Source organism: Periophthalmus magnuspinnatus, chromosome 23 (genome assembly GCF_009829125.3).
Source record: "Periophthalmus magnuspinnatus isolate fPerMag1 chromosome 23, fPerMag1.2.pri, whole genome shotgun sequence".
Taxonomy (NCBI): Eukaryota; Metazoa; Chordata; class Actinopteri; order Gobiiformes; family Gobiidae; genus Periophthalmus; species Periophthalmus magnuspinnatus.
The window spans coordinates 2,508,734-2,528,460 of NC_047148.1; the positions used below are offsets into that span (position 1 = coordinate 2,508,734).

Consider the following 19,727-nt stretch of genomic DNA (forward strand, 5'->3'; position numbering starts at 1 on the left):
TTGGTAATTTGTGGAAGATGTTGACCGTTCTGCCAATCAAACTCAATTGCAGTCATGTCTACAGATGGAGCAAGTATTAATACTAAAATAAATGGATAAATAGGACCAAATTGGACCTTTACAGGGTAGTTTTAGAGAAAAAAAAAAAGATTGCTCTGGGCGTGTTGACTTGTTGGATATCTTTAATACAAATTCATGTGTCCATTCAGGGAAGATTTTACAATAATAAGATAAGACAATATGAAGCACTTCATGCCATTTGGCTATGCAGTGAATCTAGTGACCCATAAGGTGCTTTCAATGTCCTTCTCCAAAATAAACACACCCAAAAGCCAAGCTCCACTGATCCAAAAAACACTGTCAGATGGTTTCATATAATCGCAATAATGCATAATGATCTACAGCAATTAATAGTAGGAGTTTAGTGGTAGTATTAATAACAGTAGAAGGAGGAGAAGGAGGAGTAGATATTAGTATTAGTAATAGGGCCTGTACCCCACTTTTTCCAATGTATATGAGCAAAAGTTGTTTTCCCCCCATACAGATACAGCAGCTCTTGAGGTGAAGATACGTTTGCTGTATAGCCAGTGTTTTACTGTATGGCAATCAGGAAGTGCACTGTTAGCATGCTTGTTGTTGTTGTTGTCATTACTGTACCGGCAAAAATCCCCCTTCAGAGTGCTATCACAACACAATTAGCAAAACTACTGAAACTACTGTACATCTCATCAGGTGAAGTTGTAGTGTTTTGTTTTGTATCATGCTCTTGCATATTTATGAAAAATGGCATATGGTAGCATGGGTGACGCAGGCTTGTGGACTGAGCATTGGACATTGGACATGGTAGAAAGCTCCAAAAAGTAAATATTTGATAATGCCCTCTCTTTAAAGCAGCTAAAATATTAGCCCAAAACAACAAGACAATGTTAGTTTGATAAAGCATTAAAAGAGGATGGAGCTGGTGCAGAGAAACTGAGCCTCCTCTCTGTCCTTCACTACTGCTCTATATTTCATGACAGGAGCAGGTTACACTGCCTCTGCATGTGTTTGGTAAGTGCAGAGGGGGCACTGGACAAGAGAATATTGAAAAGGTTGTTTTCTGGGATGACTGAATTGTGGAGTCTCTTAAAGGACCATGTATTTTTTCTGGTAAATGATCTACAATTAAAAGTAGGGATGCGATAATCAAAATTGCAATTTGAATAGCTGGAATTAGCAAATAGCAAAGTTGGCAATTTTTGAAATACAATAAATTGTCATATTCAGCATAAAAACTGCTAACCCTGTACACTCTGATCTGTACAAACAGCATTTGAGTTTAAAGCAGACCTATTTTGCAAAATGAACATTTTAATGTTTTCCATTTTATAGCCGTTTCTCTTTAACATTTACTCACCTGAAGTTGTATTTGGAGTGATTCGTGCATGTTTGAGCAATCTTTAATCACTTACTTTCAAGATGCAATTTTGCCGATCAAACATAGGCCTTTGTTTGTAGATGAAACATTACTCAAAGGAGGGCTGGGGGATTCTGAACTGGTGATGGATGGTCAGAGCAGTATCATATTTTCAATCATAGGGTATTTCTAGACAATATAAGGTTACTACAACCCAATACCTATGTACAGACTCATCCTAAAGCAACCTTTGCACGTGCTCAGCACTAGCACATTCAAATACAGCTGGGTAATGATTTGGAATTTTGTGTTGTCAAATATGCAACCTTTTGAAATTGATTATTATTCATTGTGTACTATGAATCTATACTAAACATAAAGTGTCAGAATTTACACATTTTGAATAATTTAGTTAAGCTGCTTCAATCTAAAGTTACAACACCTAACACCTATAGACAGTTTCATCCTCTAGCATTAGGCCTGTCACATATCGTCGGATCATCTAATAAATGATAGATGGAACAAGGGTTGTCAAACGTTTTGAAAATCAAATACGAATCAATAGTCAAACTAGTATTGAAAGTACATGTTCATATGAACAAATATCCATACTCAAAAAGTCACACTCACAGGACAAAAATTAACCTTGACCTGAATAACTTTAGAATGATCTTGAGCTGAATTAGAACAAGTATAAGACCACAGACTAGTATAAGCCCATGGACTACTATGGAATCTACCTGGACAGCTGAAAGATTACACAGATACTTTCTTTAGCAACAGAACATAAACATTTGTTAATGTGACAGGCCTATATGGAATTCAACAGTAACTGCCCATCCCATAGACTCTAAAAAGAAAAAAACCTAAATGTTTCAAAGCTTGCTCAGGGCTAATCAGCTATGCGGCAACTAATGACCACAAGACCGACAATGTTATTGCAAGTTTCTGTGAGATGAGGCTTAACCTAAAGCTAGAATAAGTATAAAACTTTTTCCAGTTTATCTTCAGTTTTGCTCCCATTTGCACACGCAAAGTCCGATTTGATTCAATTTCAAATCAGTTGTAAAACTTCTGGCCTAATTCTACTGTTTGTGAAAGAAATTAATGTGGCGCCCCCTACAGAATAACAAATAAATTTGTATAGAAGGCTGAAAATTTTGTTTTCCAAAATGTTGGTATCAATGTTGGTATCAATCAAATTTGACACAAAATTCCACTGGGTCATCCCAATCAATAAAGTCAATCAGACCCATGCATTTTTTTGCACCGTGTTGCCATGGCGATGCGCCAAACTGCCAATGTTATCCTAACGGGAAACCTCCCAATTGTTCCCATTCATGGGAACAATATTAGTTTCATGGAATAATGTGAAAATTGGCACAATGACTCTTCATGTCATCTTGATCAGAAAAGTAAATGGGACACATGTCATATTTTTCACTGGGTTGCCATGGTGATGCGCGAAACAGCCCATGTTATCCTAATGGAAAAATTTCCAAATTTTTGTACATTTCAAAGTCTTACGACAACTTATTCCCTTCATTGAGGAATGTGAAATTTGGCACAGTACTGCCCACCCCCTGAACTACGTTTTCCATTCAGTTATCCTATAGACTCTAAAAAGAAAAGAAAAAAACTTAAATGTTTCAAAGCTTAAAAGTCAACCTTATGGGCAGTGACAGTCAATCACAGTAGCTTTCCTCATTAGTAGTTTTGCTCTGGAGAGACCCATATTAGGTTTCAATGTACTAGAGGAAGTGATCCAAAACCAACCTGAGAGGCTTATCCCAACACTCACCAGCCTACTCTGTAATGCCATGTCTATCCCATCTGAAAAAGCAGAGCTCCTTGTGAACTTTATTCAGAAGGACAAACTATCTGTTCAGAATGAAACATTGTGCACAGGCAAGTGTGGCATCATCAGCTGGTCAACTTGATTGGATCAAGTGCAATGTGTCCTCTGAAATGAACCTGTCAAGAGACTGTTTTTCTCTTTGAACCTGATGAAACTAACACACATCTTGCAGAACTTGACATTGGTGAGGGTCTTGCGGATGTGCAGAACATGAATAACTCCTATGAAGTAGCACTGGTGGGCAACAACACTAAACATTCAGTGACACTATGAAGAAGGATACTACCAAGGGCAGTTTCCAAGTGTTGACAAAGTAATGAAATTGGACTCATCTGAAGATCCTGATCCCACAGTGACAGTCAGCAGCACCACGTCCCCTCCTGCCACTGAACCATCACCATAGCAACCACCTGTTGATTTAAGTCATGAGTAACAAGCAAAGGTTAACAAAAGTGCTATGTGAAGAATCAGCAGCTTTTGCGCAGGACAGTACAGACATTGGATATATACTGACCCTGCAAATGTCAATCAACCTCACGGATGATATCCCTGTTCAAAAAGCCTACTTGTCAATACCAAAGCCACTTTTCAAAGAGGTCAAGGACTAAATACAAAAGCTGTTGTTAAAAGGGTGGATAGTAAAATCAAAGTCCTCATATGCTGCTCCAGTTGTATGTGTCAGAAAAAAGATGGCAGTTTAAGATTATGTATTGACTATCGACTTCTCAACAAGAAGACCAAAATACAAGACCTGACAGACACACTAAGTGGTTGTGCCTGGTTCAGCATCCTTGACCAGGGGAAGGCATACCACCAGGGTTTTGTTGCCGAGGGGTCCCGCCAGTTCACTCCTTTCATCACACCCTGGGGCCTATACGAATGGGTCCGCATCCCCTTTGGACTGACTACTGCCCCTGAAGCATTCCAAAGGAGCATGGAAGAAATGCTGGGTCTTCTCAGAAATGAATGCTGCTTACCTTATCTGGATGATATACTGTGCCATGCAAAAACCTTTGACGGACATGTCGAGTGTCTTAGAAAAGTTCTTCGTGCCCTACAGCAACATGGGGTAACGCTGAAACTGGAGAAGTGTGAACTTTTCAAAATTAAAGTTAGGTACGTGGGCAAGATTGTGTCCGCTGAAGGAGTAAAAATAGACCAACGTGACCTGGAGGCTGTAAAAACACTGACTTCCAAGACACCAAAGACAGTGGGAGATGTGAGGAAACTAACAGGGTTTCTGGGGTATTACCGCTCTTACATCCAAGACTTTTCTAGAATAGCCAGATCTGTCTATGAACTGCTCCAGACCAAGCCAGGCACAGCCCGGAGTTCTACTTATAACAAACATAGCAAACGCCCACAGTTACCCTCCAAAGAGGCTGTTGTATGGACAATTGTACATCAAGAAGCTTTGAAACAGCTCGTCACCCTCCTCACTAGTCCTCCTGTACTAGCATATCCTGACTTTAACTTACCTTTCACACTGCACACAGATGGTTCAGATAAGGAGTTAGGAGCTGCCCTTTATCAGTGTCAGAATGACAAGTTACGTGTCATAGGTTATGCCTCTAGGACAGGCTGAACGCAACTACCATTTACATAATGGAAAGTTAAGAGTTTTTCGCCTTGAAATGGGCTGTATGTGAAAAATTCTGGGACTATTTGTATTATGCTCTCCATTTCACTATTTATACTGATAGCAACCCGCTGACATATGTCATGAGTACAAGCAAAACTTAATGCAGTTGGTGATAGGTGGGTTGGGGAACTCTCTGACTTTAGATTTGACATAAGGTTGCGTTGATGCAGACACACTATCATGTCTACCATTAGACATTGAAAGGTACGTTTCTGAGTGTATGGAGAATTTTTCAGATGAGGCGGTTCGAGCTACCTGGGACAGGACTCATGCAGCTTAGCAAAAAGACATTGTCTGGGTCGCTGCTCTCAACATCATGGCTTTAGACGCGCACCAGCCACCTCATGCGAGCCTGCAATGTATCAGCCACAGTGATCTGGTCAAAGCTCTACAAGAAGATTCCGCCATCAGCAAGATCATCAAGCTTAGTCACAGATAAAACTGACAGATGAGGTACGTAAGACTGTAAGTGGAGCTGCACACAAACTGTTACATAAATGGACTAAGCTTCACCTTGAAAACGACCTTCTGTAGAGAAAAACGAGAGAGAGAGAAGACAGCTACTACTCCCTGCAAAATATAGAAATTTGGCTCTGCAGCAGTTACACAATGAAATGGGCCATGTTGGTAGCGAACGAGTACTCCATCTTGTTAGAGAAAGAGTCTATTGGCCCTTTACGGCAAAAGAAGCTGAGACATATGTCACTCAGAAATGTCCCTGCATTATGTCCAAGAAAACTGTGACACACATCCAAGCTCCTACGGCAGCATAACCACTAGTTCCCCTTTAGAGCTTGTCTGTATTGACTATTTGCATTTAGAAGCCAACAGCCGAGGCTATGAGTACAGTCGACCACTTCACAAGATTTGCTCTGGCCTATCCAACAAAGAACAAAAGTGGACTCAGCAGCTGAGCACATTTTCCAAGACTTCATTCCCCTGTTTGGATACCCCCAAAAATTATATCACGACCAGGGACGTGATTTTGAAAATAATCTGTTTAAGACACTACAAAATCTGTCTGTGGGTGATATGGGGTTGTGCGTGAATGACCCACACCAAAGTAACCTAGCTGAGCGGTTCAATAGAACAATACTGCAAATGTTAAGGACTTTGAAAGATACTGAAATGTTGCAGTGGAAAGACCACCTTCCACACAGTGTACATGCTTATAACTACAGGGCAGGAGGCCACCGGGTACTCTCCTTTTTTCCTGCTGTACGGCCAAAACTCCCTTCTCTCCATGGATTTGCTATTTGGATTAGCTGAGGGGTTGTAAGAGATATTCAAGGGGGTATACAGAAAAGTGGGCCGCATGCATGTCAGAGGCTTACCACATTGCCAGCGAGAACAGTCAAAAATGATCAAAAGTGACATATGACAAGAAAATGAGAGGTGTTGTGCTACAGCCAAGAGACAGAGTCCTATTGCAAATTCTCAGTGAACGTGGAGGACCTGGCAAGCTGAGATCCTATTAGGAAAAGACTGTTTACATAGTAAAAGAATAGCTTGGCCAAAATCCAGTGTATGTTGTCAGTCCTGAGATTGGAGAAAACAGAAAAACTCGGACACTGCATCGCAATCTCCTGCTGTTAGTAAATGACTTACCTGTTGAGATCAGCACCCACCCTGCACAACCCAGAAGTGACAAAAACACAAAAGAAAACAGACCAAAGAGAAGGAGGATTGTAGAGAAACAACCACAGCCAAATCAAAGTGATAACTCTGAAAGTGACTCAGATGAAGAGAGCAGCTCAGGCTACTGGTTAAGGATACCTACCTAGAGGACAGTGCACAGACTCCATACTAATGAGCAGCCTTCATCCAACAAGACAGTACAAGAGCACATAAGAGAGCCTGCAAATGGACAAACCAGAAACTTACCTGTTACAACTCCCAGAGAGAACACGCCAGTTGCACCTGCCTACTCACCTGCTGGAGAGGATCCACCTGCTGAAACTTGCACACCACCAAGAGTGGAGGTAACTGAGGACAACTCAACTCTAGTCATTCTGCCTGAAGAAGAGGGACCTGAGGACTACCCGACATCGGACCAAGGGTAGAAACTATCTACTCACCCTGTAGAACCACACAGAGGTTAGAGGGTCCACACGTGACAGAAAACCACGTCAGGTATTCACAATCTAGTCTGCGACACTTACCTATTACGCACACTCAAAGTACATATCCGCTAATGACCTACATGCCATCTATGTAAATGCCGTACTTACCTAAGACATTTTATAAGAAAACTGAAGTTAAATATTGTTAAAAGGTGGACTGAGGAAAAGTTATATTTTGTTTTATGTCGGGAGCCATCTTTTCTTTTGTCAGGGACCGTGTGATGCCCAAAACGTGTAGTCACATAGTTTTTATTTGATGTAATTTTCTAAATGAGTGTTAAGTGATGAAAGTCAGAATTACAATTGTTCATTTCACAAAAATAAAACCACCATTGATAGCAGCACGCACAGTGAGACGGTTTGCGAGAGGTCTGGCTTCTGCTTCCTGTGAATGGCAGTAGTAGCAAGCCACGATAACACGAAATTAATGTCTTCGTCTCACTTTATTTATTTCAGTTACCAACTCTCCCCTGCAAATAATACTTTAAACTGCTAGCAGTGGTTGTACCGGCCCAATACCTGCTACAGTTTCATAACTGCAGCAAAAAACTCTCAGTCATTTCTAGAAGGGCAGCAGGATATGAGATGAAAAATGGTCACTGGTACATGGAAGGTAGGGTGGATGCGGAGCGACGGAGGGAGCGACTGGGTTGAGGATTCTGGAGATCTTAAATGGTCCTAGGAAGCGAGGGGATAATTTCTGGGAGTCTGTTTTGAGTGGGACGGTGTTAGACGAAAGCTAAAACAGATTGCCCAGTTTGATATCTGGGAGCGGGGAGTGCGTGTGCCGGTCAGCCACCGTCTTGGTCCGAGCCCCCGCTCGGAGTAGTGCGGACCTGGTCTTTCCCCAGACTCTGCGACAGCCTTGGAGATGATGGAGTATGGACGGTACAGCCATGTCTTTTTCTTCCGAAAAAAAAACCGGGGGCTGGTACCCGAGGGAGGCTTGGAAAGGGGACATCCCGTGGCCGAGCTCACCAAAGAGTTGTGTGCGTACTCAATCCAAGGAAGGAATGTACTCCAGGAGGAAGGGTTGGAGGATGCCACACACTGCAATGCCGTTTCCAAATCCTGGTTAGCCCGCTCGGTTTGGCCATTGGACTGGGGATGGAATCCGGATGTGAGACTGATGGACGCGCCCAACCCCTCGCAGAAAGCACGCCACACCTGGGAGGTGAACTGCGTGCCCCGGTCAGACATAATGTCCAGAGGGATGCCATGCAGCCGGAACATGTGGTTCGTGATCTGGTCGGCGGTTTCCTTGGCAGTGGGAAGTTTTGGCAGGGCGATGAAGTGGACGGCCTTGGAGAAGCGGTCGACAATGGTGAGGATGACCGTGTTACTTTGGGACAGCGGGAAGGCCGGTAACAAAAGTCCACCGCCACATGGGAACAAGGAGGCTTAGGGACGAGGAGCGGGTGCAGCAGACCGGACGGCGGCAAGTGGGGAGGCCTTACCCATGGCACACACCTGGCACGCAGAGACAAAAGCCCTGGTGTCCCTGTCGACCGTTGGCCACCAGAAATGGCGCCTCAAGAGAGACAGGGTGCGATTGGTTCCTGGATAACAGGCGAACCGAGAGCTATGGACCCACTCCAGTACCTTAGAGCAAGCGGTTTCAGGGACAAAGAGCATGCCAGGTGGGCCATTACCAGGATCGGGGTCACTACGTTGGGCCTCCCGGACCAGGTCTTCAATTGCCTAGTGGACTGCTGTGACGACCCGGTTAGGTGGAAGGATGGGTTCCAGGTCAATGGTGGACTCCCCCTAAGCGAACTGGCGAGAGAGGGCATCTGGCTTGACATTACGGGACCCTGGGCGGTAAGTGAGGGAGAAGTTGAACCGGCTGAAGAATAAAGACCAACGGGCCTCCAGCCAGTGCTACATATTATAGTTGCTTTCTGCTGGGGACAAACGACGAGAGAAGAAAGCACAGGGAAATAAATGATTATGGGGTTCAAACCTCTGGGAGAGGACAGCCCCCACTCCGGTGTTTGATGCGTCTACCTCGACAATGAACTGGCGAGAGGGATCGGGCTGATGGAGGATCGGAGCAGAGGTGAAGAGGCCCTTCAACTTGCCGAAGCGGACTGGGTCTTCAGGGGTCCAGGTGAACTGTCTGGAGAGAGAGGTGAGTTTAGTGAGAGGAGCAACCACACGGCTAAAGTCCCGGATAAACCGTCTGTAGAAATTGGCAAAACCAATAAACCTCTGGAGCTGTTTGCGGTTATTAGGTACCGGCCAATCTGTCACAGCCTTAATTTTTTCTGGGTCAGCTCTCACCTGTCCATGCTCCACGATAAATCCCAAAAAACTGCCCTCCTTCGCGTGGAACTCACATTTTTCGGCCTTGACATACAACTTGTTCTCGAGCAGACGTTGGAGGACCTGGCGTACATGGTTCTGGTGTTCCTGCTGGGACTGGGAAAAGATTAAAATGTCATCAAGATAAACAAAGACAAACCGGTTCAGAAAGTCACGAAGGACGTCATTTATAAGTGCCTGGAATACTGCTGGGGCATTGGTAAGTCCAAAGGGCATGACGAGATACTCAAAGTGCCCCAGAGGTGTCTTGAATGCAGTCTTCCACTCCCCCTCCCTTATGCGCACCAGGTGGTACGCGTTCCGCAGGTCAAGTTTGGTGAAGACCGTGGCGTGAAGGCAGAGTCAATGAGAGGTAAAGGATATTTATTTTTTACAGTGACATTATTGAGGCCCCTGTAGTCTATGCAGGGACGTAAAGTCTTATCCTTCTTAACCATGAAAAAGAAAACTGCGCCTACCGGAGAGGAGGATGGCCGGATGATGCCAGCTGCCAGGGAATCTTGTATATACTGCTCCATAGTTTCCCGCTCCGGTTTGGAAAGGTTATAGAGACGGCTGGAAAGCAAGGGTGTGCCGGGCAAGAGGTCAATTGTAAGGAGGTGCAGTTGTAAGGACGGTGGCGAGGAAGCGAGGGCGCCCGACTCTTACTGAAAACGTCTCTTAAACGTCTCATGGTAGTCCTTCGGTATGGAAGAAAGAGCTGGTGTGGGCACCCCTAGCAGGAGGCAGAGCAGATTGAGAGCTAAAGCAGTAGGGGAGGGTTCAAGGGGCTCCAACTTAATTCCTGATTGCTCAGCCACCTACTGGTCAATAAAGTCCTCTTCGGTTCCGGAATTTATGAGGGCTCGGACAGGAAAGGTTGCAGAAGGGAAACACAGCGTAGCCTCAAGTTGAAATTTATTGTTTTTCACTGGAATGGATTGTTTGCCCACCAGTACTCCCAGTGCTACTCCGTCGGGTAGCGAAGATTTTGGTACAAAATTTCCCTACTGATACAATTAACCAGGATTAAAGAGACTAGAGACTAAAACCAGACCAGGACCATACCAATCAGGACTAAACTGGGTACAAACCAATTTGCCCATACAAAAATACCCTCACGAGTGAACTGAAGTGAAGGTCTAGTAGTGGCGCCACCACTACAGTATTGTCAGATTATTGTGATGTAACTCCAATGCAGCTGGTGATGTAACACACTGCACTATAGTCACTGAGCATCTTCTGAAAGCATCTAAAAGAGGGAGAGAGGAGAGGAAGAGAGGAAAAAAGGGGAGAGGGATGAGAGATGAGAGGAGGAGAGAGACAAGAGATGAATGAGCGATGAAGATAAAGGAGGAAAGGACAGAGAAGAAAAGAATGAAGAGAGAACGGAGAGAGGAAGGGAGGAGAGAAGAGGAGCAGAGAACAAAGGACAAGACCAGCGGACTGTAGGGACAATAGATAGAATAGTGGATGCTTCAGTTCCAGTCTGTGAAATACAGCTGTCACTATAGCCTGATGTAGAGCTCAAGTATTTAACAACTGAATTCTGGATCAAATGCCTAGAAGAAGAGACTAAAAGACTGTTATTGACAAAATCCCCCATAGCAGTAATGTAAATTATCCAAATGCATTAGCTAAAAGAAGGGCCTTGGAACAAGATGATAAACTGCTGGGTAACTGTTGGTAAATGCATCCAAGTTTATTTAGCAGCTTAAAATCCCCATTGACATCACAGTAGGCTAACTGAAATTGTATGCTGTGTGACAATGCAATCCCAAACTACAAGTACAAAGCAACCATATAAACAATACTAAGCAGTGGAAGTTATATACAAAAGTAAGGTTGGGAAATACATCCCAAGATTGACAGTAGATTTATGTCACTGTATTCTTCTCAAAAAGCATGTATAGGATTTTTATTCATAAAGCGCCACTAACCATATTCCAGTTTTCTTACAGTTAAAAGAAATGTTATTGCTTTCTCTGTAATGTTCCACAGTTTTAACATTAAATGTATCCATCTCCATGGAAATAAGCAGGTGACACCACTAGGCCCAGTTACAGGTCAGATATGTGGAGAGGCGATCCCGCTCGAAGTAAGAATGTGTGTTTCTCACAGTATTTTTCAGCAATAAAAATAACAGTAACTGAATGAATGTTCACATCTTATGTGTTCATTACGTTGATAATCCAGCCAATGCACTTTGTTCTGATGCCAGACATTCATACCATTTACAACACCTGCAAAAGCTATTACATGAATTTGGGTTCAAAACTTTGGCTAGGTCAGTCTAAGGAAGGGTTCATTATAGTGTTATCATAAAATAAGGTTGAATAGGTTTTCCACCATTTAGATGTTGCCATGCCTAGAATGTTCCACAGTATGGCACTGAACCAAACTCTCTGTCATTTATTGATTTGCATTAATCACATATTATTTATTTCAAAGAAAATTTGTTATTGTATGCTGCTGGCTTGCTTCTGCACTGATCTTACCTGAAACTTGGCGAAGTCATCTGCTTGTCTCCATGGAGATAGAAAAGATTAATACTATACTGTGAAACATTCTAAGCAAAGTAAGCAATACAATCTTCTTGGCAGGTGCAGGGGATTGCAGACCTGTCACGATAACACGTTTTGAAGGGTGATGACATGTACTGCGATAAACAGCAATACTGAAACTATTTTATGCCACTGAAAAACAAGAAAGCAAGTTTATGCTAGTAAACAAATATTTTAATAAACATAACCATTAAAAGACATGAGCTGCAACAAATATACAGCAGAATGAACCAATAATTAGCAACAGAAGTTACTTTTGCAACCCTCAACAGCTCAATTTTATTCTAAACCTCCCTAAATCACTCCACTTTTACAAATAAACTATACACACGATAAATACTGAACTCCAACTTTATTGAACAATAAGTTGATATAGTAATTATCATGACAGCCCTGGGTGACAGACCTGACACCAGAATAGTCACATATTGAATCTTTAAGATAGTCCAACCATTAAATATCATATTCTTAAAAATCTACTATACAGAGGCAAGGACAAGGCAAGTTTATTTTCATTTTGTATTTATATATTGATTGAAATGCTCTCCAAAAGAGCGCTCTGATTCATCTTAAAAGCACAGCACATAATCACCTTCTGAAATCTAATTAAGGCACTTGAATTTAAATGAATTAGTCACTACTCCAACATATAGATTTTTTTAAACAACCCATTGTTATATCTGGGTGAGTACTAATAGTCAGACAGTGGAACAGGCAAAGCAGGCCTCTGCCAAACCATGCAGCATAATAGGACATGACCTACAGACTGAGAGCAGGACAGACAGCCAGATAAAAATAAATCACCACTCTCCCTAGGTTACATCAAAAAATATTTTACACTGATCAACAAAATGTGATTTTTATCTGTATAATCCATGCAAACCGACCGACATGGGGAGCAGTTGGCTGATGTGCAGGGCTGATTTTTATTATTTTTCCCCAAACATATTAATGATTACAAACTCAATTACTGACGCATTGCACTGCTATATAATAACATCGTAATAAGAAATAATAATAAGCCAACTCTGTTTAATCAGGTGACTGTCTCAAACTAAATATCGGCCTACGCAGGAAAATGAAGGCTGATAGCTAATACACTAAACAGTCTAAATACCGGCCTGATATATCCCTATCCCACAATTATTTCTGTATTTTCATACAGTATATACAGCATTGTTTCTCACATGTCAAGTAAACCTATCTTATGTCATATGGTATGAATGCAGACTATATTAGATAAATGGTATTGTTCGTTACATTAATAAAACAGTAATATATACTGCATACTAAAGTATAATAGAGTCATGAAGCAATTCATGCCGGCAATATGCAATAGAATCTTAACAAATGAAACCAAAGCCAGATGGCATCATAAATATTTAGGGTTCGGTTTGTGACAAGCAAATCTAGAAATATAATTTGACTTTTTAATACTAATTGTATTGTAATGCTAGTTTATATAGTGCAACAACAATGTTTTATGTAAGAAACCTTGAGAGCATTGGTTGTAGTCTGTTGCTAATCTTGTAACTAGCTTGCCTTTGGGTCGTTGTAGTTCGCAGATTAACTTCGTGTCCTGGTTTTCAAATCGTAAATTATGCTTTAGGTTTTCTCTTTGCAAAACATGCTCAAATCGGTGTCATGAAATCCACAATCTTCTACTACAATAAGCTAGTTTTTTAGGGGAGCTACCGGTGGTACAAAAGAGATGCACAGCTGTCCAAGACACTAACAGCATTTTCTGCATAAACGACAAAGCAATTATCCGCTATTATCTTACCTCCAACGGTCCGGGGTCTACTGCTTGATAAAGAAGATAATTTCTTGATCTCGGTGTATTAAAATATTCAAAGGCATGCAATTTTTTGTCCCTTGTCAAGAGAAGATGTTCACGGTCGGCTTGTTTATGTAAAAATACAACTTCAGATCGTGTGCCGTAATATATAGTGTAATTGTACATCCAAAATCTTAACATTTGCAACAAAAATTTTAATAGTATAATCTTTTTGATTTTTACATTGTCAGTAAGACACAGCAACATATGTTATGTGCATTTAGGCAACGGTAAAAAAATAACAGTATTATATGTATGTGTGTGTGCGTGTGGGGGTGTGCGTGTGTGTGTGCGTGCGCGCGCGCGCGCGTGTGACTGGTGATCGGATCGGTATTAAAAATCTAATGGAAAATACAGTATGCATCTACATCTAGTGGAGAATCGCACGCATTACATATTGTGAGAATTATTGTGTACCTTTATTATGATTTTACGGTAGCCTCACTCCATGAAACACTAAAACAAGCCAATCAGCGTCGACGAGAGGCGGGACAAATAACGGAGCTGAAATCTTTGGTTGCCAGGTTGATTTATCGCGATTTTATTTTATTTCTTTTTAAAATGGTTGTTTTTTTGTTAAATGATAAAAGCTGCCTTTTTGGTAATAGGCAATATTTTACAGAATATGGCATTGATTAACAAACTGTTAAGATTGAAAATATTTTTTACAATAAATGGTAAATGTTTTGATGAAATAATAACGCATGCCAAGCAAAATAGAACAAAACTGGTTTGGTTCTAAAAGAAAGATGGGTTGGTACTGTTTTTATATACCCTTTTGTTTCGTTTTTCTTTCTTAAATATGTTACGTTATTCTGAACGTAAAAAAACCAAACATATTTTTGTACTTTATTGCTTGTTTAATTTGTGTGATCTGGCAACCTTGAGAATCCGTCTCCTCTGCAGAATAACGGAGCATCACTAATTATAGTGGCTTAAAATAACAAATAAAAACTGCAATTCAGTTTAATGTTGAATCAGAGCAGAATGCAGACCTTTTCGAACAGTAAGGTATGAGGTATGTAAACTGTGCTTTTAAAAGAGACGTAAGCCGACGGAAATCCTTGGGGCTGCTAAGGCTAATGCTAGCTGTCATTTGAATAACCTGCACTGTTAAGGGAAGCACATTGGTGACATTTTTAGCAAGGTCGATTTTAATTGTGAAATTTGAACATGTGCATAAGTTATTTAAATCAATACTGTTTGATCTCGAATCGTTTTAAATCGTTCTTGATCTCACTTCATCCCATTTTATTGTAAGCTGCATTTTACCCCACTTTTCATGTGTATGTTTGCTTACCTTGGTTTATTTACGCATGTTGTGCTAGTTTATAATTTTTTTTACTCTTCACTTCACTTCTATCACTAAAAATGACCCATATAACGCAATATCTCTTCTATGTAATAAAAACGAAACTAACTTCTATTAGCCTATCTCGCTCCTTACCTTGTTATTATCTTTTTTATTTTTTATTTTGCAGAGATAATTATGCTTAATTGTATCTCAGCACGGTTGTGAATAAATGTAGCCTTAATAATGAAATACTTTTTCTTCTATCATAAAAAAAATAAATAAGATAATAAATAGAAGCATATACTTATCTTGTTCTTACCTGTAGTTTATTCTACAGATATAAGCAAATTGTGTCTGCACTTCTATGAATATTTATTATAGCATTTACAATAAAAATGTTTATTTATTATGAAAAAATTATAAGATTAATAAATGTATTCTTGCCATTCTTTCCAGATCTCCAGCTGATGCTGTTCTGTTTGGTTGATCCTCTTCAGTATTCACAATGTCTCTAGCTCAGAGGGTCCTGTTGACTTGGGTCTTCACCCTGATTTTCCTCATAATGCTGGTCCTCAAACTGGATGGGAAGGTAAACTAACAGTTTTTACATCACAACAAATCTTTTCAATAAATATTAAAAAGTGTATGTTTGCACTGCAGTCTAAAATGATATTAATAATAACAATCTCATCATCATATTATAATGCCGCACTAGGTTATATCAAAATTAAATAAATATATTAACTGACATTTCTACTAAGAATTTTTAATTTACAGAATTAAACATAATGCACTTAGTATTTAACTATAACATTAGTTAATAATGTAATAATTTTGCGTATTGTATATTGTAAACAATATATATATTTATCTAAAACGGCTTAATAATAGAAATGGGTTTATTGATTTACTGCTCAAAACTTCAGAACAGATAGGTCCCATCTCTTCATAGTAGCATTCCACTGTCATTTTTGAACCCCATGTGTAAGTTTTTCAAATTTGAAGTTGGTATGAAGTTATACTTCCAACTAGGGCTGCAAGTAATGATTATTTTGTTAATCAATTAGTCTACTGAAAGGCCTGTCACTATGAGATTTTTACAAAATTTGAACCAGATGGAGCTAAAGTGATCCTGATTGAGGACTTCCTGATAGTAGTAGTTTTACATTTTTCATCAGAAATTGTAAATAATTCCTGTGTTATGGTAAAGTGGAAATTGCTTCCAAAATCAAAGTCATGCACATGGCATGTTTTAGAATCTGTGAATAGTCCATAAACTATTATTTGAAGATTTTCTCAATAATCGGCTAGTTGCGATTAATTGATTAACTTGTTTCAGCCCTATTACTGTTTTCCTTTTTTCAGGTGCAGTGGAATTGGTTCCTCATCTTCCTCCCTGTGTGGGTTTTTGATGGCATCCTCATCCTCATGTTGGCGATAAAGATGGCGGGTCGCTGCAAACCCGGGTATGACGGTCGAAACGGCTCTCCAGATTTGCGTCTGCGTGCCTGGTACCTTAGTGCCATGCTGCTCAAACTGGGCTTCTGCCTCACCCTCTGTGCCAAACTGGAGAGACTGGCTGATGTGAAGTTAACATTCGTGTGTATCCCTCTGTGGATGATGTTAGTGGGAGCACTGGTCGAACTTGGGCTCAACATATTTCCTGAGAGAAGAGAGGCGTAGGAAATACATTCATGGGGGTCCAAATATCTGAAATATTTGTGAGAATAAAAACGTTGGTACAATTTAAAGGTGCACTATGTAAGTTTTCTGGTGCAGGGTCCCTCACCAGATTGTCTTCATGTAGATGTTGTTCCCTGTGTTCCACAACATGACATTAAAATTATCCATCTTGGCAGGTGTTTTTTTTACTAAAAAAAATTCCACAGATCTACACTGCAACCTGGCCTGGTGGCATGGCCTGCGTGTTACCATGGAGATAGATCAGGTTAATGACATATTGTGGATCAGGGCAGGCAAAGGAATAACATCTCCACCTTTAGAGTTTAAAAAAGGACAGCAGCTCAAAAGCAAAAATAGGTGAATAACTTTTTTGAGGAGTTTTTGCACTTATTACTTCTGGTATCTCTGTAATCCCTCAGTCGTCCAGGTCTGATCCAAGATAAACAGATAAGGCTGTGTCCAGCAGTAATCTAACCAGAACTGACCAGAACTCCTATGTTTTCTACAGCTGATAGTTTTTATATTTTTCTTTTGCTATTACTTCTGGTAGTAACAGCACTCAGGATGCCTCCTGGACGCCTCCCTAGGGAGGTGTTCTTGGGCATGTCCCACCGGGAGGAGGCCCCGGGGAAGACCCAGGACATGCTGGAGGGACTATGTCACTTGGCTGGTCTGGGAACACCTTGGGGTCCAACCGGAGGAGCTGGAGGATGTGTCCAAGGTGAGGGAAGTCTGGGAGTCCCTGTTTAGACTGCTGCCCCCGCAACCGGATAAGTGGAAGAAAATGGATGGATGGAGTAACAGCACTCTTTTACAAATACAGTTTAGGGTTCTTAACCCATAAAAAGAGGGGATTTCTCCTGTCTGTCTACCCCAGAGTAGTGGTGGCTACATTAGTAACTTATCACCAGAGAGTGCCGTGAATGTACAATGAATTGTAAAGTGTTTTGGGTGTTATGAAAGGTGGCCTATAAATGCATTGTATTAGAAACGGTACTCTTAATTGAGTATCGTTTTGCTGTACTTTTGTTACTTCCACTCAAAAGTAGGTGGGCCGTTCCTGTTTTGTAGGTAAAATTCCTATTTAAAAAAAAAAAAAAAAATTATATTAGTTACTACTTTATTTTAAACATGTGCGATTTATTTTGCCTGCTAAGCAACTGGACATCATCAATTACAAACAAATCGTAAATTTTTGAATGGGACCAAACAGCCTGTCAAGAATCTTACACTACTGACAAATCTACACTGGAAATTCAACTACATGACATTCTTCTGCTGCTTTTTTCCACAAAATCACAAAGCATGGATCAATGCTGTTTAACCAGTGCTGCTTAAATGACTATTGTTATCTACTCTTTGTAAGTATAGGGGCCAAATTGAATTGCAATAGCACACATTTGATTGAAAAATTGTAAAATATTTGTAGATTTATAATTTTTGGTCTGAAATTGTGTTGTTCTTGTTGAGATTTCCAGTACTTAATCTGAATAGAGGTAAAAGTCTTAAATGCTTATAGTTTTAATTTGCCAGTGTATAAAAATTACAATTTATGTAGAGAAACTACAATTTATTTATGTGCCATTCCATTAGATTATGAAGCATAATTGTTGCACTATGTTGAGAAGAAGTGTTTAGTGACTTGTTAAAATGTATGTCATGTTAAAATAAAAACTATTATGCACTCAGTCACCACCATAGATTTGTTTTTAACCAGTTCATTTGTGAGATTTTATACTTCATGCTCTTCCTGTTGAAATATAGCCACACTGCTGTGACTAAAGTGAGTTTCACAGGATGCACCCAAATTATCAAACCGGTTGGTTGGTTACCTCTAACCTGAGGAAACACATTTGACCAAGAGCATCACTAATAGGAAAATTACCCTGTCTCCAATAGATTTGGTTGAAACTATGATGTAATTTGAATAATATTATCTTTAACATTGTGCTATCTTATTGGCTTCAATTAATATTTAAGCAGTCCATTAGGATAAGTATGTTTAAGTCAATAGTGTGATTAACTGAAAGAAACTTTCAGCTATTGCTAGCAAGCTCATGATGTTATTTGAGAAGGACTTCTTTAACAGCAAAACTCAACTCACCTGTTGTAGTTCCAGGTAAGTCAGTTATTTCTGGTCAGATTGTGTTAAAACAAAGCTCATATTATAGTCTAACTTGAGTAACAATGTGTCAGCCCAAGAGGTGCCTCCAGTTAGTGTCACCTCAAGGAAAAATAGGCCTATAATTTAGTTTGAAAAAACATGAAAAAACACGCAATAACCATAAAACATTTATACATTTTTTTTATTTTTTTTTATTAACCAGGCTCATATTTGAAGTAGAAACCACAGAAATAATTAAAATTTTAATAATTTAATCTTTTACATTTTGTGAACTACACTAATGCCACTTATTGCTTTTGTTTAATATTCAAGCAGTCCCTTTCGAGCAGTAGCACTTATAGTTACTTTTATATGTTTATGTCTATAAATAAAGTGTGATTTTGAAATATAGTCAGACAATTGATTAATTAATTGGCAAAATAATCATTAACTCCAGCCCTGGTTCTGCTATTTTTATGGCAGTAATTATAATTATTTGAATCAGTAAAAATCATTTTGCAGTATTTGTACAACAATAAGGAACGACGTACATTTGGTTTGAACGAACTTTGAGGAAAAAAACAGATCCACAACCAGAAAACATATTTATACATTGAACCTTTTTATTAACCAGGCTCATATTTGAAGTAAAAATCACACTACAGCTTCTTCTCTTTACAAAACTTTTTATATACACTATAGTGCTAACAATCAAAATTCACAATATAAACAAAATGATCCTTGAGATAAATAAACTCTTTCAAGACTTAATGTTATTATGAATATTTATTATTTCCAACCATAATTTTGTCACATTAGTACAAATATAAGATTATTTCCTGTTTGGGTGTCTGTATTAAAACACCTTTAGCAGAAAGTTCAAGCTGCAGAGCATTCAACCTGGCATCAAGTGCTTAACGAC

General features: G+C 39.9%; 2 protein-coding genes across 4 annotated transcripts in view; one reads left to right on the plus strand and one right to left on the minus strand.

Annotated features, from left to right (window-relative positions):
* Positions 1-13,789, minus strand: part of LOC117392115 (protein PHTF2-like) — a 76,902-nt gene extending 63,113 nt beyond the window's left edge. For all 3 annotated transcript variants that reach the window (XM_033990100.2, XM_055231919.1, XM_055231916.1), the window contains exon 1: positions 13,671-13,789. The gene's annotated coding sequence lies outside the window, so the exon portion shown is untranslated. The remainder of the gene's footprint in view (positions 1-13,670) is intronic.
* Positions 13,790-14,604: 815 nt separating this feature from the next.
* Positions 14,605-18,099, plus strand: LOC117392334 (transmembrane protein 60-like). Its single transcript, XM_033990397.2, has 3 exons — positions 14,605-14,742; positions 15,475-15,607; positions 16,384-18,099. Exons 2-3 carry the CDS (start codon positions 15,524-15,526, stop codon positions 16,699-16,701), a joined length of 402 nt encoding a protein of 133 aa, XP_033846288.1. The 5' UTR covers positions 14,605-14,742; positions 15,475-15,523; the 3' UTR covers positions 16,702-18,099.
* The last annotated feature ends 1,628 nt before the right edge of the window (positions 18,100-19,727 follow it).

Coding starts and splice junctions, on each gene's coding strand:
- LOC117392334 (XM_033990397.2), top strand. CDS start 15,524: ATGTCTCTAGCTCAGAGGGTCCTGTTGACTTGGGTCTTCACCCTGATT. Junction 15,608..16,383: donor TCCTCAAACTGGATGGGAAG/GTAAACTAACAG, acceptor TCCTTTTTTCAG/GTGCAGTGGAATTGGTTCCT.